The sequence below is a fragment of the Sebastes fasciatus genome, chromosome 11 (genome assembly GCF_043250625.1).
Source record: "Sebastes fasciatus isolate fSebFas1 chromosome 11, fSebFas1.pri, whole genome shotgun sequence".
In the NCBI taxonomy this organism is placed as follows: Eukaryota; Metazoa; Chordata; class Actinopteri; order Perciformes; family Sebastidae; genus Sebastes; species Sebastes fasciatus.
The window spans coordinates 4,881,384-4,909,339 of NC_133805.1; the positions used below are offsets into that span (position 1 = coordinate 4,881,384).

Below are 27,956 nucleotides of genomic sequence, written 5' to 3' on the forward strand. Positions count from 1 at the left end.
TGGCAAACCAGCTAGAGGGGCATTCGCCACCAACTGGACTGGAATGTCGAATAAACCTGGAGCATGAGCAGTCGGCGCGCTTGCTATGCGTACAGTCCGCAAGGTCACAAAATTTTGGGCTGCACACGGACGTCCACAAAGGGTCTGCCCGGACCCTTGTGGATATGGGTGGTCGACGACATTCACGTCACGAGAACCAAAGCAGACCCTCGCGGACACACGGAAAGTATGAGTTGGCCTTTAGGGTTTCACCCTGACTGTAGTGGGAACTTTCACACACATAGTTTAGTCCTAGTATTAAAGTTCTTTGTGTTGACGGGGGATATGACATTTTTTCTGAGCCACTTTGAGTCATGAAACCTCATCCAAGATTGGTCAAGGTCACTCTGACCTCATAACCGTCTCATTCTTGTGATATCTCAGGAACGCCTTGATCAAATTCCTTCAAATTTGGCACAAACGTCCACTTGGACTCAGGGATGAACTGATTAGATATTGGTGGTCAAAGGTCACTGTGACCTCAGGTCTGTCCCATTTGTGTGAACGCAATATCTCAGGGACACTTGAGGGAATTTCTTCAAATTTGGTGGTGAAAGGTCGAGGTCACTGGGAGCTGTCACTGGGAGCTTTTTCAGCCATAACTCAAGAATTCGTATGCACACAATTCACACAAATGTCTAATAGTATAAACTGCAACTTGACTAGTTGGTGGAGGCGTACAACCTTTGGGTAGTAGTTCTAGTTTGCAAGTAGTCATAATGTCACCACGGTTTTAGCACCACTTATTTCAAAAGGACACAATAAAGAATCTCTGTGTCACTTTATAGTGTCACCAAGGCTCCTCTTTGACATGATTTAGGATAGCAACAGGCATCTTTAAAATATTTGACCGTATAAAAACACTTTGTGGCTGATTTGTCCTGGGATGTATTACTCCATCCGCATAAATATACTCTACCGTAAAACAACCGAAGCCCATCTCGAATCAGATTGTATATTGCATCTTCAAATAAGACTCATATTCAATCAATGACGTGTGTCAAATATCAGGGAGAGCTGTGTAATATTATTGCTCCAAGCATGGATGAGACATAAAAGTGGTTATGGAGGCTTGCTCCTACAGCCTCTGCCATCAGTGTATGAATGTGTGTGTGAACGGGTGAATGCTGACCTGTAGTGTGAAGCGCTTTGAGTGGTCTGAAGACTAGAAAAAGTCCATTTACCATTTACAATTCGCTCTTAATATTTTTGTCATTTGTGTTTCTTTTACTGACAGCTGTGACACCCACTGACAACCTGCAGCACATGGAGGAGGAGGGGGAGGAGTCCAGTTCCAGCAGCCAATAGCAAGAGCTCGGAGCGTCGAAGAGAGCCGGTGACAGCTCCAAACTGGTAACAACTTTTTTTTATATACGACAAAACTTGAGGTGCTCTCCCTGTTTCCTGTTTGTGAATTAACTACTTTAGACTTTCAGTCTAAAAGAAGAGATTAATTTGAGACATTTTAGCTTCATAACCATGACGATACCTCAGCAAATGAATTCCCCAGTAACAAAAAGGCTTTGATTAGCATATTTATACCCCCGCGACAATTTAGTCGGGGGTATATCGTTCTCCGTGTGTCCGTCCGTCCGTCCTTTCGTCTGTTTGCGTGTCACACTTTCGTTACTGGAGCAGAACTCGAAAACTATTTAATTTAGGAACTTCAAATTTGGTGTGATGGTTGACAGTGTGGTCTAGTTGTGCCTCTCGGGGGTTAGAAGTCCAGGATGCCCACAATTTTTTTAATTTTTCCAAAAGGGAAAAACCTTTGGCCCTACTTTAGCAGGGGTCAAGCAGTGAACGGGGGTATGTGAGCCATACTCACTTTTGCCTTGTTTTAACTGTTGCATACAGTGCCCTTCCAAATATGTCTTTTGTTTTATTAAATCCATTTCCATAAACTGAAAACGTACTATCGGCATACTCACAAATGTTAATAAACTGACCTTTTGACCAAGACTAAGGGGCTCCAGTTTACTAAATCACTATCTAGTGCCTCATTTCCACTGCATGGTACGGCTCTGCTCAGCTCGACTCACTTTTGGTACCAGGTCCTTTTCTTTATTTTGTTTATCCACTGCAGATAGTATCCCCTCAGTGAAGGCGGGATTCTCTTATCCGTGATAAATCGGCCTGTCTCTCAGCAGACATTTTGACTTGTCAAAGCAGAAGAACAACAGGTGTAACTAATAACATCAATAATGGCTGCATTCCATTTGAGTGAGCCACTTCCTGGTGCTCCTGGTGTTGCGTAAGCTGACTCAATGGAATGACTCACACACTAGTGCATTTTAATGAGACAGCTTCATTATTAGTAATGCCTGTGCTACGGGTCTACAACCAGAATACTGTGAATATTCATATGTAAAGACACCACATCACTCAGCTGAATGAAGTACATCAGTCTGTTGATGTGTGTCAGCGTACAGTATTCCTCAGCACCGGTCCGTTTGTGATAGTATAACAGCATCTCGTTCAGTATTTGTGCTCCACCAGGTCATTAGAAATGGAAAGCTCAACCTTTTGAAAGGGGATGCTGAACTATGATGAATACTGGTGGGAATGTGGAGAGCACTGGCTGCCGCTGCTGCTCAGAGCGTGGTTGCTTTCCCAGCAGAGCTCTGCTGCCTCTGCTCGACATGCTGCTAACACAGGAAATAGAAAGAGCTAGAGGGTCTCTGTGTGTGCATGTGTGGTTGTGTGTTTGCTATTGATTCTTGGCTGCGTGCCCAGAGGTGATACATGGGAGAGAGAGAGACCTAACACAAGAGGAAAGAGAGGAGGCGGAGAGACACTAAACACTGACATCGTACACAGTTGTAGATGCTCACTCAGTGGATAAAACCAGGTCATTTCCATATATAATCCAGACCAGTTACCATGAAGCGTACAAAGACGAGGTTTCATTCGTACACAAGGCGGTCAGTTTCACTGACAGCCACCCTCAAGTGAAGCAGAACGAAGGCTGCCGCTGGACATTGGTTAATAATATCTGACCCGGTAATACTGCGATGAATCAATGGACCAAAAGCAACACATACACTGCACTAGATTTCACCTGGACTGTCTAATTGTTCTATCAACAGAACATGCTAACATAAACACATAGAGGACACATTGGCCCAGTTCAGACCTGGCACTAACATGCGTCTTGGCTGATCCGATACTACATCTTTCATTTTTACATCGCGTCTGCTGCGGCGTCTGCTGCCTGCTTGACACCCACTACTACCATCATTATTGACACCCACTACTACCATCATTATTAGCCTTTTTATTATTAGTAGTATTAGTTATGTTTCTATTATTATTACAGCTATTAATTCGGATAGTTGTATTATCACTCTTTTACATTCACTGCTATTCATTTTTGTTATTAGTCCTACTTGTATTAGTTCTTACAGCTGCTGTGCTATTATTGTGGTTGCTGTACATCTCTCTCCGTCTCTTTTCTCTCTCTCTCTCTCTCTCTCTCTCTCTCTCTCTCTCTCTCTCTCTCTCTCTCTCTCTCTCTCTCTTTTCTCTCTCTCTCTCTCTCAAAACCCAACCGGTCGAGGCAGATGGCCGCCCCACCCAGAGCCCAGTTCTGCTCTAGGATTCTACCCGCTAAACGAGGAGTTTTTCCTGGCCACAGCGCACTCCAATGCAATGCTCTTGATGGGATCTCTTGTTGGGTCTCTAAACTATAGAGTACAGTCTAGACCTGCTCTATATAAAAAGCTTCTTGAGATAACTTCTGTTATGATTTGACGCTATATAAAAATAGATTGAATTGAATTGAATTGAATATCTTTCCATTTGCAAAGATCAAATACTAAATGCGAGTGAATTTAAGTTCCCTCTGGTAAGCAGTGATGCAGCGTATATATGTCTAGGGCTTTTATTGTGAAAGGTCAGAACTGAAAGAGTGAAGCTGTAATGCGCTGCCAACCCGGTCTCACGGGAATGTCTATAAATACCACAACATTATACGATTATTCCGCGTGTCATTTGTACGCCACGCAAACGTCCACACTTAGGTTCAGGCAAGAAAACCACTTAGTTAGGGTTAGGGTAAACGGCATGTTTGGACTTAAAATAAGTACATAAACTAAGCAAAATACGTACGGGAGAAACGTAACATAACTACAGAAAACACGTCACAAACGTCAATAAAAACATGTGACAAACGTCACATGACAAACGTCACTAACGTCACAGAAGTCAAAACACTGGTCCCGAACACAGGTCTCCTGGTTAAGAGTCCGGTGTTTGTGAGACTCATCCACCTCCACCCCTCTTTTTTAACATTAGACCATGGGGAAAAGTTGAATCATACACTTTTACTTTTACACAGACTTTTACTTTGGAAAATCGCTAAATTAATACAGTAGGAATGTTTGATTATCAGCAAGTATGTAGTCAGTGAAGTCAAATAAATCAGTCGTTGTCAGGCATTATTTATTACATTTTTTCCAGCAACCCAAAAATCAAAGAATAAAGACATTCCCCTCACAAATTAGTGGTATTTTCTTTTTCATTTATAAGGGACATGTAATGTTTTATACTTCTGGTGAATATAATCAAATCAATCTTATTTCCATAGATGTATTTTGTATATACAGTTCCCTTTGTTAACACCTTATTTGGAAACCAGACGTAGTCCCACGTGTCTACTTCCTCTAACTTCTCCAAGTCCGTCTCTAGCTCTCCCGTCAGCTCCGTTGTCTTTATACATCCATGGTCAGCTCCATCGGGGCCGTTTCAATGCAGAGAACATAAATGTCAGTATCTGGGTGCTCTACAGTTGTAGCGTCGGCCCATTTGACCACGGAGATGAGAGTGACGGCCGGCTCAACCGCCACGTTACCGCGATACGATAACGTTTCCTGTCCGTGACAGAATTAGCATGCAGCTTTAGCCGTGATGTCTAGCTCTGCTTTTCCTGTCAATGTGTGAAACCCAAAGTGTTTCCCTCATTTACTGGATGTGTAGTGTTTACCACGCTGGATTTAACATGTGTGGGTGCAGGTCGAATCCACGCAGACCGTCTGCTGTTTTGTACTTCCTCGTTTCGGCTCGCTACGGTTTGTTTTGGTTGACGGATACGGAACGGATATGACGTCACATTACTCAGACCACAACAATAGAAGCAGTAACTTCCTTCTACCTCCGCATAGACTCAAATAAAGCAAATATATTGATTCTGGCATTAAAAAAATGATTTCGAAATCGTAAAATAAATATCACGATACATAGGTGAATCTATTTTCTTTCCTGCCCCCACAAACCGTGCACTTTGGGTGCTCATCTCAGCTATCCTGCTGCCCACATCTGATTCCTGGTAAACACAATAATAAGACATTACAATCCATAAAGCCAGAAATGAACAACAGCCAAGTGTTCTCTGGGAGAGAAGAGGACTGCAGGCATCTAGGGCTGGAACCCTCTCCCTCTCTCATGACTATCATGTGTTATAGGAGAGAGAGAGAGAGGGAGTGTGTGTGTGTGTGTGTGTGTGTGTGTGTGTGTGTGTGTGTGTGTGTGTGTGTGTGTGTGTGTGTGTGTGTGTGTGTGTGTGTGTGTGCGTGTGCGTGTTAGCTGATTGTTAGCTTTAGAAAGCGAGAGAATCGTAGACTAATCACGCCGGTGTTTTTCCCGTCTGCTAGAGCACGATAAGAGTGAACTTCAGTGTGTGAAGGACCAGGTGAGAGAGAAGCCTGAAGGATATTGCAAGAAGACAAGAAATGTAGTGTTAGTCCACCGTTTCTCTGTCTGATACTGTGTTCTGCAGGAAATGAGCACAACACATGTTCCTAATCCAAATGAAATCAGTCCTTCAGTGTGTGTGTGTGTGTGTGTGTGTGTGTGTGTGTGTGTGTGTGTGTGTGTGTGTGTGTGTGTGTTTATGTGCGCTGTGCGTCCGTGGTAAACTAGAAACATATGGCCTTGTTCAGTACTGGAATCACAGAGTAATCACATAATACATCACACTCACACATCCCTAAAAGTCTACATTTATAAACTGTCAAACTGTACTTCAGTTCTTCAATGCTGCTCACCGTATAATATGCTCCAGGCCTCAAAAACAACAAGATATGATTATAGTATAGGAGTGTAGCTCATCTTCAATAAATGTTTGGGCACATTTTGGATTTAATAACTTAATCAGCTTTGTGACACCAAGGTGGAGCATTTTGTGAATACTTATTTCCATACTGATGATGATGATGATGATGTTCCCTATTATTACCATTGCAGCGGAGAGGCTGCAGACGGTCAGCGACAACATACCAGAGCCGCTTTTCATTTCATTAAATCAAAAAGCTGCATATTCTCACACACTTTTCTCTGCTTTTTTGTTGTTTGCCTGACAGTGACATGAAGAGCTGTTAGTTTAACTGCTTCAAAATGTACCTTAAAGGGAGATCAGTCAAGTATTTAATACTCTTCTCAACATGGGAGTGGGCAAATATGCTGCTTAATGCAAATGTATGTATATATTTATTATTGGAAATCATTTAACAACACAAAACAATGACAAATATTGTCCAGAAACCCTCACAGGTACTGCATTTAGCATAACACAATATGCTCAAATCACAACATGACAAACTGCAGCCCAACAGGCAACAACAGCTGTCAGTGTGTCAGTGTGCTGACTTGACTATGACTTGCCCCAAACTGCATGTGATTATCATAAAGTGGGCATGTCTGTAAAGGGGAGACTCGTGGGTACCCATAGAACCCATTTACATTCACTGATCTGGAGGTCAGAGGTCAAGGGACCCCTTTGAAAATGGCCAGTTTTTCCTCGCCAAAATTAAGCGTAAGTTTAGCGTTATTTAGCCTCCTTTGCGACAAGCTAATATGACATGGTTGGTACCAATGGATTCATTAGGTTTTCTAGTTTCATATGATCTTCACTCTAGCTTTAAAACTGAGCCTGCTACAACTTAAAAATCCCAAATTGCGTTAATATGTTAAAGAAATTAGCGTCGTTAAAACAAATTTGCTTTAACGTGTTATTATCGCGTTAGAGAATATTCACATGCATACTTGGTGTCTGCACATGTAAATATCATATCAGCAAACAAGCAAACTATTTCCGATATTCTACGTCTACTTCATGATTCAGGGCAAATTCCGCCATTGTCCGTGATATTTTGGATGCAACCACAGCCTTTGTTAATGAACTGCTGCCTCTTAGTGTATCAGCAGACAGAGCTTTAAACATTTTGAAATTATGCTAATGCTCTTTTTTCCCAGTTTGCTTCTGAGTTGGATTTATGTGTGTGTGTGTGTGTGTGTGTGTGTGTGTGTGTGTGTGTGTGTGTGTGTGTGTGTGTGTGTGTGAGCCATCTCTGCAGGGGACAGATTTGGATGGCAGATTAGAAGATTTTAATCAGCACAACACACACACTGTTTTAAGAAAATAGATAATCATAATACGCACAAGCAGCCGCTTTCATATTCATAATTAATATTCCATACAGAAATTTCAATCCAATATCAGTGGCTTCATATTGCCAGATTAAAACATACGGAGTCTCCCCTTTACAGACATGCCCTCTTTATGATCATCACATGCAGTTTTTTGCCTGCAGTCCAAATGTGTTATTTCTGCCTATTCTAAAATGGTGTATTTCTGGTGTGTTCTTTATACTATGACAGTTTTCCTAAAATTAGATTTAAAAAAAAATTCGTAGAACGTTGTAATTGACCAATCAGAATGGAATATTTAACAAAGCTTTGTAAAAATGCTATATAATGAATCGTCACCCCTGTATCATGATACGTATCGTATCGCCCCAGTGAAGGGGGTTAGCCCCGAAGTGAGCATCAACTTCGGCGTCTCCCCTGTGCTTCCTGGACACGGTCTGGAAGCTGAAGCAGGAACGATTAACAACATGTTTACAGCAAGGCTTTGAATACTTGCATATAAAAATACTTTTATCTAAGTATTTTTAGAGTGGTAGAGTCATAATCAGCTCATACAAAAAAAACTGACTGGGTTGTCTTATTTCACAGTTTGTGGGTTGGTAGGTATGGAGGACAGAACCTGCCAAAATCATAAATACATGAATAAATAAATAAATGACTCTATAAATAAATATGTCATTAAATGTATCAAAAATAATATTAAAAATGAATGTAGCCATTAATTAATTGATAGAATGTGACATACCGGGACGAGGGGGAGCGGCAGCAGGCCGATGACTCGCTGTACGGAACCGGGAATGAAGACTGGAGTGCAGCTAGCTAGCTATGCATATATGCACTCTGACCCCATGACACACGTTGAGTGACAGCCCCTGCATTTACATGATGAGGCAGAAATGTAAAAAGAAAAGAAGACAGAAATAAATAAGTTTGGGGAAATAAATTTAAAAATGCATACAAATAAATAAATAATGGTAAATTAAACAGACGAGTAAATAAATAAGGGAATTAATACAAAGATAAATAAATAAGAAGCAAATTAAAAAAGAAAATATCATTTTATTTAACATTTTTATCAATTAATTAATGTCTATGTTTATTTTTAATATTATTTTTGCTATATTTGATGACACAAGTATCAAGTCATTTATTTATTTATTTATTTACTCATTTATTTTGGCACGTTCTGTCCTCCATAGGTAGGCACTCCAGATGCCCAAATGTATGAGCACAAGCACTGAAAAAGTGACTGAGTTGGGACCAGAGAGTTGTAGGTTTGTATCTGGCCTGGTGTCCTCTCTCAACTAACCACACCACTAAAGTGCCCTTGAGCAAATCACTAAAGCCCCAACAGCTCCAGCGCTGCTTTAGTGACCACAAAGTGGTTGAGTGGGCAGTTCCAGTGGGATTTTGGGCAATGTAGTGTTCTGCACGAGTAAACGTTTCATTGAAAAGTTTGCTGCATGTTTATGTCATCAGAAATGAGTTTTATGTTCATTAACCGTCAGTCAGCTTTCTTTACACAGTGGTACCTTGCAGTGTGTGTGTGTGTGTGTGTGTGTGTGTGTGTGTGTGTCTGTGTCCTAGCTATTCCTGCTATTGTTGCTAGGTGCATGATGTCACAGTCTAACTCTACCCTCATTGGCTGTTTCTCTCTCTTTTTTTTTTTTGCCTATTCCAGATAGTGTGGCGAGCTGAAGGGAGAGCTGAGGCGAGCGTGGAGAGGCGGCTGGGCTTTCCTTTTCCAACCACCCCGTGCTTTTCCTTCGGCCCTGTGGAAGCACTCATCCACACCACTGCATGGAAACACACTCATCACTCCTCTTCCTCCTTTCCGTTCTGTCACTGTTCTCTCTCTTTCTATCTGTCTATCAGTCCATCTTGCTCAGCTGAACCTCAGCACCACAGACCAGTCGAGACCTCTCAGTGAAGACTGGTTGTTCAGGTTGTAGATCATCCTACTCAGGCAGTGCAGTAGTACATTTGAATACAGGACTTCAGCAGCCCAGAGTCTGGCTCGGTACCACAGGGTCCCACAGGCGATGAGGAGGGCCAGGGGGTTCGTCTCTTTCTAGACTTTCTCTTCTCCACCTTGTGTCTTCATGTTTTGGGGGTCCTCCAGTGCCCCCGCCCTCTGTCGACCCCCCCGCACCTGCTGCCACCACGGCCGGCCACCCCAGTCGCCTCGTTGCCATGCCGACAGAGACGCTGGCTCCAGCCCTGCCAGATAGCAAGGCCGCTGGCCCCGCGACGGCCTTCGGTTCCGCCGTACCCCTCCGCATCCTCAACAAGGGCCCAGACTACTTCAGGAGACAGGTACAAAGACTTGTCCACTGGCAAAAGACTGGTCCACTACCCAAATACTTGTCCACTATCTAAAGACTTGTGCAGAGTCCAAAGACTTGTCAACAACCCAAAGACTTGTCTACTATCTAAAGACTTGTGCACTATCTAAAGACTTGTGCAGAGTCCAAAGACTTGTCAACAACCCAAAGACTTGCCCACTGCCCAAAGACTTGTCCACTATCTAAAGACTTGTGCACAGTCCAAAGACTTGTCCACAACCCAAAGACTTGCCCACTGCCCAAAGACTTGTCCACTATCTAAAGACTTGTGCACAGTCCAAAGACTTGTCCACTGTCCAAAGACTTGTGCACAGTCCAAAGACTTGTCCACTGTCCAGAGACTTGTGCACAGTCCAAAGACTTGTCCACTGTCCAAAGACTTGTGCACAGTCCAAAGACTTGTCCACTATCCAAAGGCTTGTCCACAGTCCAAAGACTTGTCCACTATCCAAAAGCTTGTCCACTGTCCAAAGACTTGTCCACTATCCAAAGACTTGTCCACAGTCCAAAGACTTGCTTCAATGTGAGTGTCACTGGTTGGTCTGTCTACAAGTTGTAGGCTGCGTTTTGTGTTCATTAACACATTATTTTTGATCTGTGTCTCAGGTGGAACCTAACCCAAAGCGCCTAAGTGCTGTTGAGAGACTAGAAGCTGACAAGGCCAAGTATGTCAAGAGCCAGGAAGTTATCAATGCTAAGCAGGAGCCCATCAAACCACCCATGCTGGCCAAGCCTCCCGCCGGTCACACCCTCCTGTCCAAGAGAGGCTCTGGGATTGGTGGAGGAAATGGAGGCGGGATACCTTTCAAAGCATCCAATAACAACGCCAAGTCGGACTCGTGTGCAACAAGCAGCGGCGGCAGCAAGCGGGAGAACTTAAACCTGGAGATCCTTAAAAATCTGCTGAACTCGTCGTCCTCTTCGGGAGCAGGATCTGAAGGACTAGGTGGCGGAGCTAAGAGTGCTGTGTTGATGAGGTCATCGGGGGGAATGGCCAGGAGTTGGACGCCATCAGGGTAAATTACTGCTTTAACATTCAAGCAATGATTATGGGCTGTTTTTGAGTTGAAACACTGCAGTTCTACTGCAACTGGGTCACCTTGACTGAAGTTTCCTAAATGTTCCAGATACAGGGCTTATGGGGATTCACCATAGTTGGAACATAACTGCATAACAGAAGCCATTATTTGCTGTATTATATGTGTATCAGATGCCTTGTCATGGTAATATATGTAGGCCTATGTTAGATAAAACTCCAGGTGGTGATCAACAGTTACCAACTTTACCTCGAAATAATTAATAGTTTTTCTACCCAGTAAGGATTGTGGCATTATGGTTTATAAAGGTTGGCAAGTTACTGTAGATAATTAGCTGAACTACATAGCCACAGGTTAGTATAAAGGGGAGTCAAAGATGGAGCAAACTCAAGATACGATATTATGTCAATTAGGGTTGAAGGTTTTGTGGAAATTTGAGGAATTATAGATTTGGGCAGCCCAACGCAATTGCAGACTACGTTGAGAAATGTTTCTTAAAGAATACTAAATTTACATTTATATGTATAGTCACTTTTTATACTTTGATACCGATCCCAGTCTTTGCAGGAGTAGTTCTTTGCCTTTTTTCTTCTGTACCAAACACAAACATATCTCTGAAAGAAATTCCTTCTATTCCAAATATTCTACTACTATTACAGTGTTACTCATTCACATCCATAGAAATAGAATAGAACAGACATTGAACTATATTCTGTGGTCCTTTGATAAGCACAAAAGAAAATGCTGATTGTTGTTAGTTGTTATGGTGAAAACACGGGCCGTGAAGTGTGGTCGCAGCTCGCCAGGAAGAGAGCGGACGCAACTCCAGAGACGGATGGGTGGCTAGTTAGCCATGTAGTTTGTCCTTCTCCGGAGCGGCGGGGAATGAGGCGGAGGGACCGTCTCGACCCACCAGCCCGCTGTTGGGCTCATTTTCTGTAACCATCGTAGCATTAAAGCATGCCGAAATTAGCAAGCTAGCTAACTAGCCAGCTGTCTGCTAATTCCACCGTGCTTTAATGCTACGATGGTTGCAGAAAATGAGGCAAACAAAGTTATCACTCATTTGGTGATAGTGATGTGCTTTCCTACGCTGTGATAAGAGTGTGTGGATGAAGCATTGAGTTAATTTGACGAGGAAGTACAGTACTTGAATTCAGCCTACGTTTTCGTCCACACTCACTGATTCATTGTCATAAATACAGTCATTTATTTAACTTCCTGTTTTCTGCTCCTAGGATGCCGTTAACCTACCGGTCTACAATGACACTTAATGAGCAACCACCAGACTCAGCTCCCAGTCCAAGCACCTCACACTCCCTCCGATCCTTCTCCCATTCCCTGAAGGTCCCTCCGATCAACAGCGGGGGACGTCGCAGTCCACTACAGGGAGGGAACCTCAACCTTAGCAGACGCGGCGAAGGAGTCATAGATCGTTCTCGCTCCCCACTACCACCTCTACTCACCTCCCACTCTTCCTCCGACCTCCTGCGACTGTGCAACGGCAAGCCGCTTCGCACGGCCCGATCCAGCAGCTCCTCAGCTCCGCCCCTCCCTCCAAAACCAAACCCCGCCTCCCTCCCTCCCCCCGCACTTTCCTTGTCGCTGCCTCCCCCTCGCCCAACCCCGTCCCCCTCGCTCTGTGACAACACCACCCCCCAGTCGCTACTTTGTGATATCGGAGACCCTTCCAACACTTCAACCGATGCCAACCTGGAGCTCGAGCTCGGTTCATCCGTGGCTCGTCGCTCCTCGCTACACAGATCCAAATCAGACCTGTCGGACCGGTACGCCCGGGCTGGAGCTGACGTGGAACGCTTTTTTAACTACTGCGGCCTCGACCCAGAGGAGCTGGAGGCGGTCGGCCCTGAGAGCTTTGCGCGGGCCAACTCAGATATCGTCAGCCTGAACTTCCGATCAGCTTCTATGATCTCCTCCGACTGCGACCGGTCGCGGCGATCTTCCAACGACGGGCTGTCAGACGCAGACGAGGACGAGGAGGAGGAGGCCGGGGAGCGTGTTCCGTACGGCATCTCGGCTGTGGAGCGAAATGCGAGAGTCATCAAGTGGCTGTACAGCATCAAACAAGCGAGAGAGACGCAGAAAGTCTCACATGTTTAGGACAAGCACTGCAGTGGATTGGATGTACTTTAAACTACAGACAAACTGCCCCCATGTTTCAGGATGGATAGATGGACCAGAACTTCTCCAGAGACTGTGATCTGGGCTCAGAACTGAAAAATTGTCAAAATGTATAGATGGATGAATGAAGAGATGGAAGAGAAAGCCTGACAGGTCGAACAAATTTGGTAAGAAAACAGACATTTTGTTTATAAATGAATGAAGAGTTGAGGAGAAGGACTCTAATCCACTTAGGTTTAGAACAACATGAACACTATGAAAGAAAGGAATAAAACTTGGACAGTCATATGAACAAAATGTTCGGTCGGGAGAGACAAACAGACACAAGAACGTTTCTCTACGGACACTGTATAATCAGACAGACAAAGTCTGTCAATTTGCTTAAAAGCAACAAGAGGAGCAAAATGCACTGCGATTGTCCACGGACCCATAAAGTGACCGCCTCACTGCAAAGGGTTATAGGCCTTTCTCACAGAGAACATTTTGGCTAATTAAAGCATCGTCAGTGGGATTATCTTCCCACATAGCTTGCTAGCTACCTAGCGTTCTATCTGTCTTCACCATGCAGTCTCAGTAGAAGTTTACCGAGGTGACGCGCGTCACACGCGTGTGTCTCGGAGCTAGTGTGGATCGATACATGTGATAAAATGGAACAGTGTATGTTCTATGAGTCGGGCGATTGACGGACGTCAAAAACTAAAATACGATCGATCAGCGTATTTCTTTGACCGATGTTAGAGCCGTCACTTTGTCAAAAATCAACTTCAGACGATTAAGAACTAAAGCGTCATCCGTTTGAAGTCATTACAGATCAATACATATTTCCTACGGTTGGAATTAAAAAGTGACAATCCTAACTGACCTTGTGTTAACTCCTCATAGCGACTCGGACCATAGTTTCTGTGTGAACCATAGACTGTATATAAAGATGGACGACATGACGGCTCCTACTCCGGGTAGGGAATGAGTCCTTACCCCAAGTGAAGGAGTTCAAGTACCTCGGGGTCTTGTTCGCGAGTGAGGGGACTATGGAACATGAGATTGGCCGGAGAATCGGAGCAGCGGGGTGGTGGTATTGCATTCGCTTTACCGCACCGTTGTGACGAAAAGAGAGCTAAGCCGGAAGGAAAAGCTCTCCATCTACCGGTCAATCTTCGTTCCTACTCTCACCTATGGTCATGAGGGCTGGGTCATGACCGAAAGAACTAGATCGCGGGTACAAGTGGCCGAAATGGGTTTTCTCAGGAGGGTGGCTGGCGTCTCCCTTAGAGATAGGGTGAGAAGCTCAGTCATCCGTGAGAGACTCGGAGTAGAGCCGAGATACTCCTTTGCGTTGAAAGGAGCCAGCTGAGGTGGTTCGGGCATCTAGTAAGGATGCCCTCTAGGGAGGTGTTCCAGGCACGACTAGCTGGGATTAGACCACGGGGAAGACCCAGGACTAGGTGGAGAGATTATATCTCCACACTGGCCTGGGAACGCCTCAGGATAGTTCTTATCACACTGATGTATGATCAAGTGTTCTGATAAGTTTGGTTTTAATTAGTTATTTGATGCTATAAAAAGGGGGGTGAGACGTCATGCTTGACAGCTGTGAGTTTCTCTCGCTAACAGGCTTGCGGCCGTGCTCGACTCTGGCTCCAGATGACGTCAAAACCTCGAGATGGCAGCTCCCGTATCCAGGATATTTTGGCTTCACTTCTGCACAGGGAGGAGGAAGTGGAGACGCGTCGTCCATCTTTATATACAGTCTGTGGTGTAAACTGAAACTGGTTTGTCAGGGCCACCGTTAACATTATTAGTCCCACCGCTGCCTTTTCTGCAATGACAAAGTCAAATGTCTACTTTGAGAAAGGCCTATGTCTCAGTGTCTCAGTGTCGATGTCTCCGTTTAAACCGACTTTGAAACGGGTCCTGACAGATGCCGAACTCTATCTGTCAAAAATTAGAAATCACTTTGGAAAGTCAGCGATGCTGGAACACTGTGTGACCGTGATGAAGTTGATATTCGTTATAAGTGACTGTTAAAGGAACATTTGATCAATTCAACTTCACAAAGTCACACAGATTAGGTTATTCACGAGTCGAGTAACTATGATGCTGCAAAATGTTGAGAAACTCATGAAACACGAATGCTGGTGAGCTAGCTCTGGCTAAGCGTTAGCTCTTGTTAAGCTACATATTGGTGATTTGCTGAATGAAGGCCTTGAAGTGTGATGATGATGATGATGACTGAGTGATGAAGGAAACAGAGGACACACACAATATAAAATATAATCTCTCACGCATATATATCCGTACAGCGTTAAGGTTATTAACAGATTTATCATCAACCTGTCCATGTCAACCAACAACAACATTTCACTGGAGAGTTTTAGTGTCCTGTGATGGGAGATGGTTATTCAGAGGCTGACATCTTCAATTCAAAGGATGAATACATGTGATTTGGGGGATTTTTTTTTCTCACAAAAATTTGGTCAAATGGTTAAATGTACTAAATATTGTAGAAGGCTTAATGGATCACTAATGGTGCTGCATTAGGGTGCCTTTACACCTGACCTTTTTGGTTCAGTTCAGATGACCTCTGGTGCATTTGCCCGTTTAATTTGGTATGTTTGGGCTTGCGTGAGCGTTGTAGGGCCTCGACCAAAGAAATTCTTATTTTGTCGACTAATCGATGAGTTGATTTAATCGTCAATCCTTCAGTGTGTTCCAATCCGTGTACTTCTGTACTTACACTTACTATTTTGAGTGCATAAGTGCGTTCACACTGGGAAGTATGGCAAAATACAGTGCACTCAAAGTACCCGGATGTTGTACTCTAACGGTCAGATCGTTGAGTGTGGAACGCTGGACACTTTCCACACTCAACTGTCGCCATCTTGGCTACGTAGCGGAAGGGGCGGAGCCACGACCACTATTCAAACATACGTAGATAACAGAATAAAACAATACAATACGTAAACATACCGGTGCATTTTCAGCCAACAGGAGGAAACATCGTAGGAGTAGGCGACGACGTTGAAAACGTAATTTCCACTCTGCTTTCATTTTTTTCAGAAGATATTTTGGCGGGTAGCGAGCCGCGGTCAAATGTTGCAATCGTCATTTCCGGTCAGTGCGCCGCAGAGTATTCGATTTGAGACGACCCTACCCCGCTGAAATTTACGCACTACTCAAGTGAGTACAGAGTGCACACAGTGCACTACATTGAAGTGTACTTCTGGAAGTACGTGGATTAGAACACACTCCTTGTGTTTACCAAAGATGTGCTCATAAGTTTCTTGGAAATAAATCATTCAGCATGAAAAAAAAGCATTAAAAAAGGACTAATCGACTAAAGAAATCTTAGTCGATTAAGACCAAAACAAACGATTAGTCGACTAATCGACTAAGAGGAGGCGGCCCTAGAACTTTGGCATTCAAACTGGGACCAACTGCAGACCAAAGAACTGCCACCAGACTGCTAAGGTGGTCTCGGTCAGCTTCCAAACAAACTCTTGTGTCTTTGTTTGCGGTGCAGACTCAAACCAGACCGACCACAGGATTTTGCGATAGTAAATATGTGTTTTTAGCATGAATTCAAAAGAATCTACTAAGTCTACCAAGTGATTTGAGATGTCTGTCACGTTACACATTCAACAATTGGGAAGACCCATCATGCTGTTCACTAGGAAAGGGGGAGCTAGCTTACGGTGACCAGATGTCCCGGTTTACGAAGTTGACGTGTCCTGAGTCCCGACACATACAGTATCTGTAAAACACTCAAATTGTCCCGGTTTTCACCACAATTAAAATAATAACAATATTATACTTACATACACGTTTATCATGTTGCACAATTAATTTGTGCGCACAAGATAAGTATATAGAGAGCCAGCACAGCGCACCCCGCTGTAGTTCTCTGATTAGAGTGATGTTGAGCGCCGTCAAAGCCACAATTACGCACGGACACGGCAGATCCGCTGGTGACATTTTGTGCCATTTTGAACCACGGAACCCTCCGTGCTTATGTGCACATCAAACGTGTTGTTTTGATTCATTATTCCACACAGTTCCTTCTGCGCATCAACAGGCATTTCGCTCCGCTTATAACTCCATCAGGACCGTCCGTTCCTGTCCAGTCTTTCACCCGGACGGTGTGTCCATCCTAGACACAATGTGGTCTGGAACTTCACATTTTAATTATAATAGCCTGAGGATGATGTGATAGAAATTGTTCGGGCTCAAAACTAAAGTTGAAAAATAATTTCCGTAGAACCAGACAACAATATGTTTCCTCTGAAGGAAACTCTCTACAGGACTCCCAAACTGTCAGTGCGTCATGACGGGGGATAGTCCTGTGATTAAAGGGGGTGAAAGTAGTGAATGTGATGAGTCATGATTGTCGCAGCCTCTGATGCACCCCGCTATAATAATGCCTTTTTAATAATGCAGAGTAACATTTCTTTACTAATAAAAGTGCTAAAAAATACATCCATATAATGTTGCTTAAATACAAGGTGCAAATTCTTAATAGCGATGCAATCAATTATTTACTTTGCAAATTGATTTTAGATGGATATACAGTACGTCCCCCGGGAAGGACAACTTGTCGAGTACCTATCGATGTAGTTGGATGTAGATGAGTCGTTACGCCTCTAACAACTATGCATCTTTTTATTTTTATCTTCGGTGCGAACCAGATGAACCAAACTACAATCAAACCTTTACTTATATACTACATGTGCCATCACTTCTGGCTGAACTATCTCACATACATCCACACGCAAATCTGTGGGATGATTCAAAAGCCGAAGAACCAGAGTCCGTCACGCGAGTCACGAGTTTTAAAAGTATAAAAGTCGCCTTCAGCAGAGATGGCTGTTCTGCGATCAGATGAACGGCGCCTCAAGCATTTCCCAGCAGTCATATTGCAGGACACCAAAACTCTCCTCTCAAAAGCAATGTTAGTAAAAACCTGTGATTACGTAGACCACCAGGCACTACACGTACACTGAAAGCAATACTAATGAAGCTGTCTGTTCACTATTACAGTCCAGTCTAGCAGAGGAAGGAGGAAGGGGAGGTTGTGGTTGTTTTATATGTCAGCGTTCTCTTCAGATTTCGGGTGTTTGTAGTTGCTTATACTGTAGATGACATCCTACGACCACGCACAGAGAAGGAGCTCCAGCAGCGCTGCGTTTCACGATGAGCGCCGCGTCGACGCACCTCAGCTCTGCTCTGTCTCTCTATCTGTCTCCGAGTCCTCGCAGCCAGCCACGGGAGGAAACCCGTTGCTGCACCCTTGTGTGTGTTCCCCGATGATGAAGGGGGGTGGGTGGTGGACTACCTAGCTCACCTCCACCCTCACCCTTTATCGTCTGTCTGCATGTCGCTGACACGTCTCAAGGCCTGAAGCCATATCGGTGTGAATGCAGCGCCTCAGTCAGCGCCTCAGTCAGCGCCTCAGTCAGCGTCTACCAACTGTCAGTGTGTCTGTCCGCCTCGCCACCTCCCTTCACCTCACCTTCAATCTGTGGGGCAGGTCTGCTTCAGTCTGTCAACGGCAACAACCCCCGCTGGGCTCACTTCACTTCCCTGCATAATACGCTGTATCCAACGTTGGTGGTATCGGAAGCATCAACATCTGAGGCAACTTGTCCTCTCTTTCATTCTGACGAGATTTGGTGACACTATTTTATAGGGGAGAGCGGGGTAAGAGGATTTTAGTGAACACATTGCCAGATTTGCTTTTGTCTAACACCCCAGTTACACTTGGTTTCTGTTCAGACCTGGTATTAACAAGCGTCCTCTGGGATCGGATCACAAGAGGGCAGCTTTAAGTACGTCTGTTCACATCTGGCATTAGAATGCGTCTCCACTTGTGATCCGATCTCCTTTCCCCGCTCTCTATCCAAATAAACACGTAGTAAACACACGGCTAATAAAACAGACGTTGTGACTTAATATTACAGGAATGTCAGTAGTAATATTCTGCATATTCCTGAATTCGGGTACATTTTATTAACATTTTTTATAACATCAAAATATAAGGTTGTTGTACCGCCTCACCACCGACACCGACACCGCTGCCTTTGACAGACAACAGCGGGGTACAGAGCTTCAGAGAGCCGGGGAGGAGAGAGAGCGGTCGGTCGGGTGTCAGCTCCGCGCAAAGCAGCGGAACAAAAACACCGACACATCTCTGACAGTATAATAATAATAATGCACTTCCTGTGCCTAGTCTGTAGATATGTAGCCTATAGATGAGATATATTTTAATAAAATACAGTTGTACCGACAGAATACAGTAGAGCACAGAAGTCGTTTCTATGCCGCGAGGCAGACAAGCGCTCACGTCTGCACAGTGAGACCCCAAAGATCCCAGCGGGACGTCAGTTGAGTACGCGGTCCTTAATGTGGTCCAGGACACATTCACTACTAAAAGAATGACCATATGTGGCCCAGACCACCTCTGGATGTGGTCTGAAAGATCTGATCTCAATGCGTCCTCAATGCGTCTTAGGTACGTTCACACCTGTACTACTTAGAGCCGTCCACTTGTGATCCGATCACTAAGGACGCATGTTAATACCAGGTCTAAACAGGGCCTGGTATAAATATGGTCCATATATAAACATCATTGTTTTCTTGTTGATGACATGATGAGGAGCTCAAACTCTCCAGGACTGTAATAAAAACCTATTTAACTGAGAATATGGACAGAAAGATTTGTTAAAGAAAGCCGTCTACTCACCTATCAACTATCAACTAGCTAAACTTTGCCAGGAACAATACTTTTTAAGCACAAGTATGCACATATCCCAATGAAAGACTTGATGAAATCAGTCATAATTATACTCCTGAAAAAGTCTCAGCGTGTCTTAAATCAAGTCTTGGAACAAGATGGCTCGTCTAAAATGAGAGAAAATCTAACGTGTTTGAGCAAAACAGCATTGTGGGAAACATTTTTGATGCGTCCCTTCTTCCTAAATAGACTGAAGTGGAAGTGAAGTGACCCCAGCTCCCCTCCATCACCTCGCTCTGAGCTCAGGGTTGTGCTAGCATGTTCCTGTCCTGTACCCTGATCCGTCATCCCGTGTGTCTCCCTCGTTCCTCCGGAGCCCAGGACACCCTGCTGCTTCTCACTGTCGGCGCTAATAAAGACAATGTTGTGCTGTTCTGGCAGCATCGTCATGCTTCAGTTTCACTTCTCTCTCTCTCTCTCTCTCTCTACATGCTGTGTTTTTTTTTTGTTTTTATCTTTGGATTGACAGATAGAGTTCTTCTGTGGTACTTTGCTTTGTTTTATTTTATTTTTTTCCTCTGTATGTGTAAATGCTGTAAGAACAAATGTATATATTTGATTTATAAAGCCATGTGTTGGATTTCAGTTTTTTCTCTGTCTGAAGGTTTACGTGTTACAAAAGATTCCGAACAAAAAACTGCTGTTTAGCTCTTTGCCCTCGGTACAGAACTGCCTGATCCAGACCGGGCGGGAGTGTTTCAGAGACGTAGTGTTGACTGTGTTTTTCGACGTGGAAACTGTTACATTTTGCTTGATTGAGAAAAAAAAAAAAAAAAAGTGTTCATGTTTAGTTTCTTTTGATTATTTCAATAAATGGCTTCTTTTGCCATCTCGCTCACTGATGCTTTCTTCAAGTGTTCACTGACTGCTACTGTATTTATTTATTTTTTAAATTTGCCACTTTTGAAATCTCTCTGCTAAATGAAGGATTAACATTTTAGATCTGATGTTTGATATATTTTAAACAAAAAACATTATATGGTAAAGCTTCCAAGGGAGCCCTATTTTTCGGGGGTAGGAGGGTTCTGTGTTATTGTCATCTATAGTGATTATTTGCATAAAAACACAATTCAAACGATTAGGAAATAAATTATTGCAATATTATTTAAATATTTGCTTTGATTAAAAAAAATCTGGACATCAGTAGTTTTAATGATGTATTATAAGCTGCTTAAAAGCTAGTGTTAGGAAGTTAAACAGGTCACAGTTCCCTCTGTAATATCTATTTTATATTACTGTGATAACATTACAAACAACTGGATTCAGTTTTAGTTTTCGCCGAATATTTAATTCTACGAGATTACATTTGAACACATCATGATAACATTATAATTTATCTTCACCCATTAGTCATATTCTACTCACTGAAGAGAAAAAAAAAATTACAATACATATATATATATATATAAATATATTTTAAAAAATAAATAAATCTGTTTTATATATATATATACTGTATTTAAATATATATATAAAATATATAAAAATAAATAAATGTTTTTATAAAGTTATATTTATATATATAAATATATATTTATATATATATATAATTATTTACTTTTGAGTTTACAAAAATATATATATTTATATATATATATATATTTTTTTTTAAATATATTTATACATATATAAAAATAGAAATATATAAAAAACATATTTATTTTTTATATATTTATATGTACATATATTAAAAAGCATATATATATATACATATATTAAAAACATATATATATATATATATAATATAATATAGTACTGTGCAATACTGATTTAACAGTGCAATAATTCAGCTGTGCAATAATCTGGTTTACTCCAGCATTAACACTGCATTTATTCATATAGAACATTTAAACTAATATTCTTATTTTACATTATTCTAAATGCATAGAATAAATGCATGCATTTATATTATTTGCACATATCCTATTTTTCAGCATTATAATTTGCACTGTTGTTATATATATATATTCTTATTTATATTTTCTTATGATTTCTCTATTTTATTTGTAATTATTTATATTCATACTCTAGAATAAAATAAAGTATTTCTGAATCTGGTATTTATTTATCTGATATATTACCTAGCAGTACTCTGTTGTTGTACTCAGTAGCCTCCACAGCTGCAGCTCTGATGTGGTATTTGCTGCCATCTAGCGGTTGTAAAGACAAACTACACGACCAGCGCCAGCTCAAAGACTGGCGAAGGACACAAGCCATATTTTAATTAAATCTATATTAGGATATATATGTAATAGGCTTCTTTGCATTTGGAAAATTTTGCCTATTTCAGTATGAACTTATTGTTCTTCAGATAGATGTACTATCACTTTAAATGATGACGTCAGTAGTCACGTGATCCCACAACCCGGAAGATAAACATTGGTTCTGCAGCAGCAGCAGCAGCTGTTCCTCCAGTCCAGCAGTAAGTACTATATACTATATACTGTAATATAGAGAAGACCAACTCAATGTCTGCTGTTCTCTGTTGTGTGTCTAAAGACCTTTGTTTTGCTGTTATGCTTTTATAACTACATGTAAGGTTTTATGAGTACATTCATACATTCTCCCATCAGTACAAAGCACTAATGGTTATGTGTATTTACTGCAAAAGCACTATTCTACTATTAGGTCTAGTATGTACTGTAGTCGAATTGGTACACAGCTACAGGCTGTAGCTATACTGCATATACTACATATACTGCATATACTGCATATACTACATATACTACATATACTACATATACTGCATATACTACATATACTACATATACTGCATATACTGCATATACTGCATATACTGCATATACTACATATACTACATATACTGCATATACTGCATATACTACATATACTACATATACTACATATACTGCATATACTACATATACTACATATACTGCATATACTACATATACTGCATATACTGCATATACTGCATATACTGCATATACTACATATACTGCATATACTGCATATACTGCATATACTACATATACTACATATACTACATATACTGCATATACTACATATACTGCATATACTGCATATACTACATATACTGCATATACTACATATACTGCATATACTGCATATACTGCATATACTGCATATACTGCATATACTACATATACTGCATATACTGCATATACTGCATATACTGCATATACTGCATATACTGCATATACTACATATACTACATATACTGCATATACTGCATATACTGCATATACTGCATATACTGCATATACTGCATATACTGCATTCTGAGGTACTTGTACTGGAGTATTTCAGTCATACTACTTCATACTTCACCAGAGTCCAGAGGGTCACATTGTACCTTCTACTGCACTACATTCATCTGACCAGTTGGAGTCACTGGTTACTTTTCAGATAAACATTGTACATAGAAAACATGATTAGTTCATAAAATATAAATGATCAATTAAAGGGGAACTCTTTAAAGGGACTGTTTGTAAGAATCAGAAATGTCTTGTTAACAGCGACACCTGTAGCCGTTAAGTCAACGAAAGTCAGCGTCCTGTTGCTCGCGCTTATGCTCGCTCTACATAGACATGAACGAGCATCGCTCAACACAGTGAGGCGACACACGTCAGCTAAAAGCACAATATCACTCTATATTTCAGCTGCTTAGCAGTAATGTTAGCTGACCAGACGAAGGTCTCTCCATGAATCAATGCTGATCCTAGTGTTGGCTTTTCCTGCTTCAGCCTCCCGACCGCGGCCGGAGGGAACAGGGGAGACACCGGAGTTTTGGTCGGAGACGATAACGTTTCTCGCTGCGGAGCCCCGTCACTTCACAAGACACGGGAAACCTCTGTTGGTCTGGAGGAGCTGCAGCAGTTATTTCTGCACAAACGTCCACTGTACATTCACTAGATATTCTCAGAGTTACGAACTCTTCTGCAGTGTGGAGTGTGCACGCATGCACGTGAGGTGGAGCGAGAGAGCGAGAGAGCGAGTGAGAACGAGCGCGGTGTGTGAGTGAAGGCAAGCAGAGGAGCAGAGTACAGCAGAGACTCCGGTCCTGGAGACCAAAGCTACGGTCTCCCCCGCGTCCTCCGACCGCGGCCAACACTGTTTAACAGACGGGCTTCACTAGATACAACCAAGAGGTTTTGGTGCTTCCATGTAGTTTGTGTTGGAGTCTGAGTCTGAACAGCGTAGCCACACGCGAGCGCGCATGGGACACCGACTTTACACTACATGTCAGCATTCACACACACATTCATACACTGATGGCAGAGGCTGCCATACAAGATGCCAGATCAGAATCTAATCTAAATACTCATTCACACACCGATAGCTACAGCCGATTTAAAAAAAAAGTTGTAATCTATCAAACCCTCCACAGCGTTGCCTGGCAGAGATGAGCTCGTGCGTCGCGCTGGATGAGGAGGACTTCCGTCGCTGCTGTCAGATCCTCCTGCAGCAGTCAGAGCAGCTGAGAGACGGCTGGAGCTGGGAAGCAGTCCAGGTGAGGCTTCTCACACTTTGTCTTCACTGTAGACAGAGCCTGAAAGCCTGTTGTGGTCCATGAATGTGGTAGTAATGGTAGTTTCTGATCCGGGCTCAGGGTTCAGAGGAGGGCTACCTGAGGAAGACTGCTCTCAGGTCGGTCGTCATTGACTCCAGCCCAGTGTGGTACCAGGAAGGATCCGGTTCAGACTCAGAGCCACACAAGGAACAGGTGAAAGAATATTCAACGTTCATCTTGTATCGTGGGATTTTTCTCCATCTGTGCCTTTATTATAATATTACTGGATGTCAGGAATTAGTCAGTACTACTAGAATTGTTTTTTTTAAAAAAACGATTATTAACCGTAAACCGACAAGATTAGTGCGCCGCATGCAGCGGTGCGCCAGCTGCAGTGTATGAGCACAACAGACAATGGAGTCCCCAGTTCACCCATCCAGGAGCGTTAACTTAGCAGCCACGATGCTGCGAGTATTGTCGAGGACCTTGTGTTTGTGGCGGCGGTGAGTGTGGGGTTATAGCTGTGAACGTAGCTGTAGCTGTGTGAACAGTTTATTTGTCGGTGAATAAATGCTACAACAATGGATGTATAAAGAGAACTGGGTACAGCGTTGGAGGCGGAGCCCCGTTCATTCCTATGAAAGTTGCTCAGCAGTGCATGAAGACAAAATGGTTCGACTTCCGACTGGAAAAGTACCCGGATCTTCCGGCGATCTTCTGCATTATTGGGCCCATGGATCAGGCGGAGAAGCGTCCACTCGGTCACATGGCTCGGTCACATGGCTCGGTCACGGGGTCACAGAGCTGCTCCTCTGAGTTTTGCTCAGCTTTTTAATTAATTTTATACATTTCTTTTCTTAACGTCGGTTAAACGGTTAATTATTAACATCCCTAGTCAGTACTTCTCATTTTCAGTAAAATTAACCTTTAATTAAAATATTGAGCTAATAATCTTCACACACCTTTAATAATGAATTAATTAATAATTCCAGGCTTCAGATTTGAAGCAGCCACAGACAACACTAAGAAACAGAGCTGATAGTGAACTCTGTTCCATTCACTGCTGTCTCTCTTCTATCCACAGTCTGTCCTGGTTGCCTCAGTTGATACTGACAGCATCCAAGGTGACATAGATGATGAAGCTGGTGAAGATGATGGGGTCTGTACGGTGTCTGAAGGCAGCAGCCAGGTGCTTCAGTACGAGTATCACATCCTGCACTCCTGCAGCTACAGTACTCCCGTACTCTATTTCAGAGCCGTCACTCAGGGTCAGTTACATGTGAGACACACACTGTTATGATTCAAGTTCATGTATCCTTTGTGAGCGGTTTGACTGTGTTTTACTTGCTGCAGGGATGGAAAGAGTGCTAGAATATTGTACTCAAGTACTGTTAGTTTAAAGACAACTACAAGTACAATTACTCGGGTAAAAATGTACTTAAATAAAAGCAAAAAGTAGGTCAGTTAAAATGTGCGTTACTGAGTTACAGTCCCTTTAACCAGAAAAGAGACAAAACTCAGACAGTTAAACAAAAATATCTGACAATAATAACACAGAGATGTATATACAAGTTAAACTCCACAGCGGCTACAACCACAAACACACACATGAGCTGCACAGTTTTTGCACTTACTGTATATGGCGCACACACACAACACTGCATTGCCTCCTAAAGTTTGAGCAATATTTGGAAGGAAAACCGATTCATCACACCTCACATCTCTAGACTATGAAAGTGTTTTTATGAGACTCAAATATCAGACAACGGTTCTCATTGGTTTCTTCTAAAAAGTACATTGTTGCAGTAGGAAAAGGTCCGTACACGTTTGTATATCTGTCAGTATTTTGTGAGGATGCCCTCAGTGATATTTCTGCTGCGTCTTCTTCTTCCTCGTGTGTCACCGTGTCAGAGGGGAGGAGCCTGTCGTTAGAGGAGGTGTGGAGCTCTGTTCATCCCAACTTCAGGCATCGACTTCAGAACAGCCCTCTGAATACAATCACCCTGCAGGTAAAAAACAGGAAAAGATGTCGCCTTCAGCTTTATTATCGTCACCTTGCTCCTTGAAGCTGAGATCTCCTCTGTGTGTCTGGTGTGTTAGGAGCATCCCCTGCTGGGTCAGCCTTTCTTCATGCTCCACCCCTGTAGAACAGAGGAGTTCATGAGGCCTGTGATGCAGGCGGCTCAGGACCAACACAGGTAGGATCACTGCCTTCAGTGTGAACAATAGCAGGCCCATCAACTCATTTAAAGTTACATGCAACTTATAGCTTTTCCGTTAAGCTGAAGCTAGATGTAGAACTAGGCCCGTGCAACAGCTACAGTATAATCAGGAAACAATGTTGTTCTTCACTCAGCTCATACAGTATTGCTAGATATCGGTCATGTTCATAGTACTAACTGTGTGTGTGCTGTGTGTCTCTGCAGGACAGTGAACTACGTGTTGTCGTGGCTCAGTGTTGTTGGTCCTGTGGTGGGTCTGGACGTCCCTCTGAAGTATTCCACCCAGCTCAATCCTGCAGCCTCTCTGAGCAGCACCAAGCCAGACTGAGGTTGCACCTGCTCTGCTCTGCTCTCTGTCGGCATCACTGCGGAGTCTCTCTGCACGGAGGCCGGATTATCAACTGGGACCCGGAGCCCCAGAGGCACTGAAGGCACTGAAGGCACTGAAGGCACAAGGTGGACTTTGTTTTGGGGCGATATACTGAAATGCAACAAAAACCTGAAATAGTAATAAGGGCCTTTTGTTATCTTCTGCATTTTTACCTGATCTTGAGTCTGCGTTTTGCAGAAGGCCCCTTTGTCAAAATCAAGTTTTAATACTTTCGGTAATTTCTTTAGATATCGAGAGCAGCGGTGGTCGAGCAAGTTCTGGAGTGAATGAAGAGAGGGAGCGGCGTTAGTGAGAACAAAGCAGTGAATCGGAGAAATAAAACATTATTTTCTGATTGTTTCAGGGCGGTTACTTTCTAAAGCATAAATAAACATGACCACAACTCTGCATTAGAGATGTGCATTCCAAGCAAAAATACTATTCGAAAATCACTGGGAATTAGTCGATTATTATTCAAATAATCGCCACATACCCCACACCCCTAGCAGCTGCTCTTCGGGGAGAGACAGACATGTAGCGTCGGCACATTTTCCCATCCAACGCTATGGATTAAGAGTTTTTTTTCAACCATATTGTTGGAACAGTGGAAGAGGCCGGTGGAAAGACAAACTGAGACGGTTTTGGTGAGTTTTATTTTGTTTCTGTCGGGTTTGAATGACAATATGTTCCGCTGGTGGAACAGCTGATCTACCTGCTGAAACCTGAAACCTACCTGCTTTTTATCTGACGGAGCTAAAGGGGGACTTGTGCCTCGGTATCAGACATCGAGGGGCGTGACAAAGCGGTGGTATTTGACCTGGGAATGAGAACGGGCTGTGCACCCTGCTTATTGGCTGCAAGTTACACCCCCACGGGGGGCACAAAGCCAATTTGCAGACGTCCAGAAGAGTCCCGAGCACAGCTAAATAATAAGAAAAGAGACAATACAAGCAGAGGGCTGCAGGGTCTGTGTAGAAACAGACACCACCAGAGACTTCTTGAGATTGAGAGGGATTACATTAGTATCAGTCTATACATTGTTTTTTTAAGAAAACGTTGCATGTCATACCTTTTTAAACAAATTATCACTGGCG

General features: G+C 42.9%; 2 protein-coding genes across 3 annotated transcripts in view; both read left to right on the plus strand.

Moving 5' to 3' along the window:
- Window positions 1–20,617, plus strand: part of fam110b (family with sequence similarity 110 member B) — a 41,011-nt gene extending 20,394 nt beyond the window's left edge. For both annotated transcript variants that reach the window (XM_074650105.1, XM_074650106.1), the window contains exons 2-5: window positions 1,277–1,392; window positions 9,146–9,780; window positions 10,416–10,825; window positions 12,085–20,617. In XM_074650105.1, the coding sequence (XP_074506206.1) occupies window positions 9,658–9,780; window positions 10,416–10,825; window positions 12,085–12,967 (1,416 nt within the window). In that variant the 5' untranslated portion in view covers window positions 1,277–1,392; window positions 9,146–9,657 and the 3' untranslated portion in view covers window positions 12,968–20,617. The remainder of the gene's footprint in view (window positions 1–1,276; window positions 1,393–9,145; window positions 9,781–10,415; window positions 10,826–12,084) is intronic.
- Window positions 20,618–22,178: 1,561 nt separating this feature from the next.
- Window positions 22,179–27,389, plus strand: atg10 (ATG10 autophagy related 10 homolog (S. cerevisiae)). The gene is made up of 7 exons (XM_074650114.1): window positions 22,179–22,197; window positions 24,148–24,270; window positions 24,370–24,483; window positions 25,355–25,538; window positions 26,182–26,279; window positions 26,371–26,468; window positions 26,697–27,389. Exons 2-7 carry the CDS (start codon window positions 24,163–24,165, stop codon window positions 26,818–26,820), a joined length of 726 nt encoding a protein of 241 aa, XP_074506215.1. The 5' UTR covers window positions 22,179–22,197; window positions 24,148–24,162; the 3' UTR covers window positions 26,821–27,389.
- The last annotated feature ends 567 nt before the right edge of the window (window positions 27,390–27,956 follow it).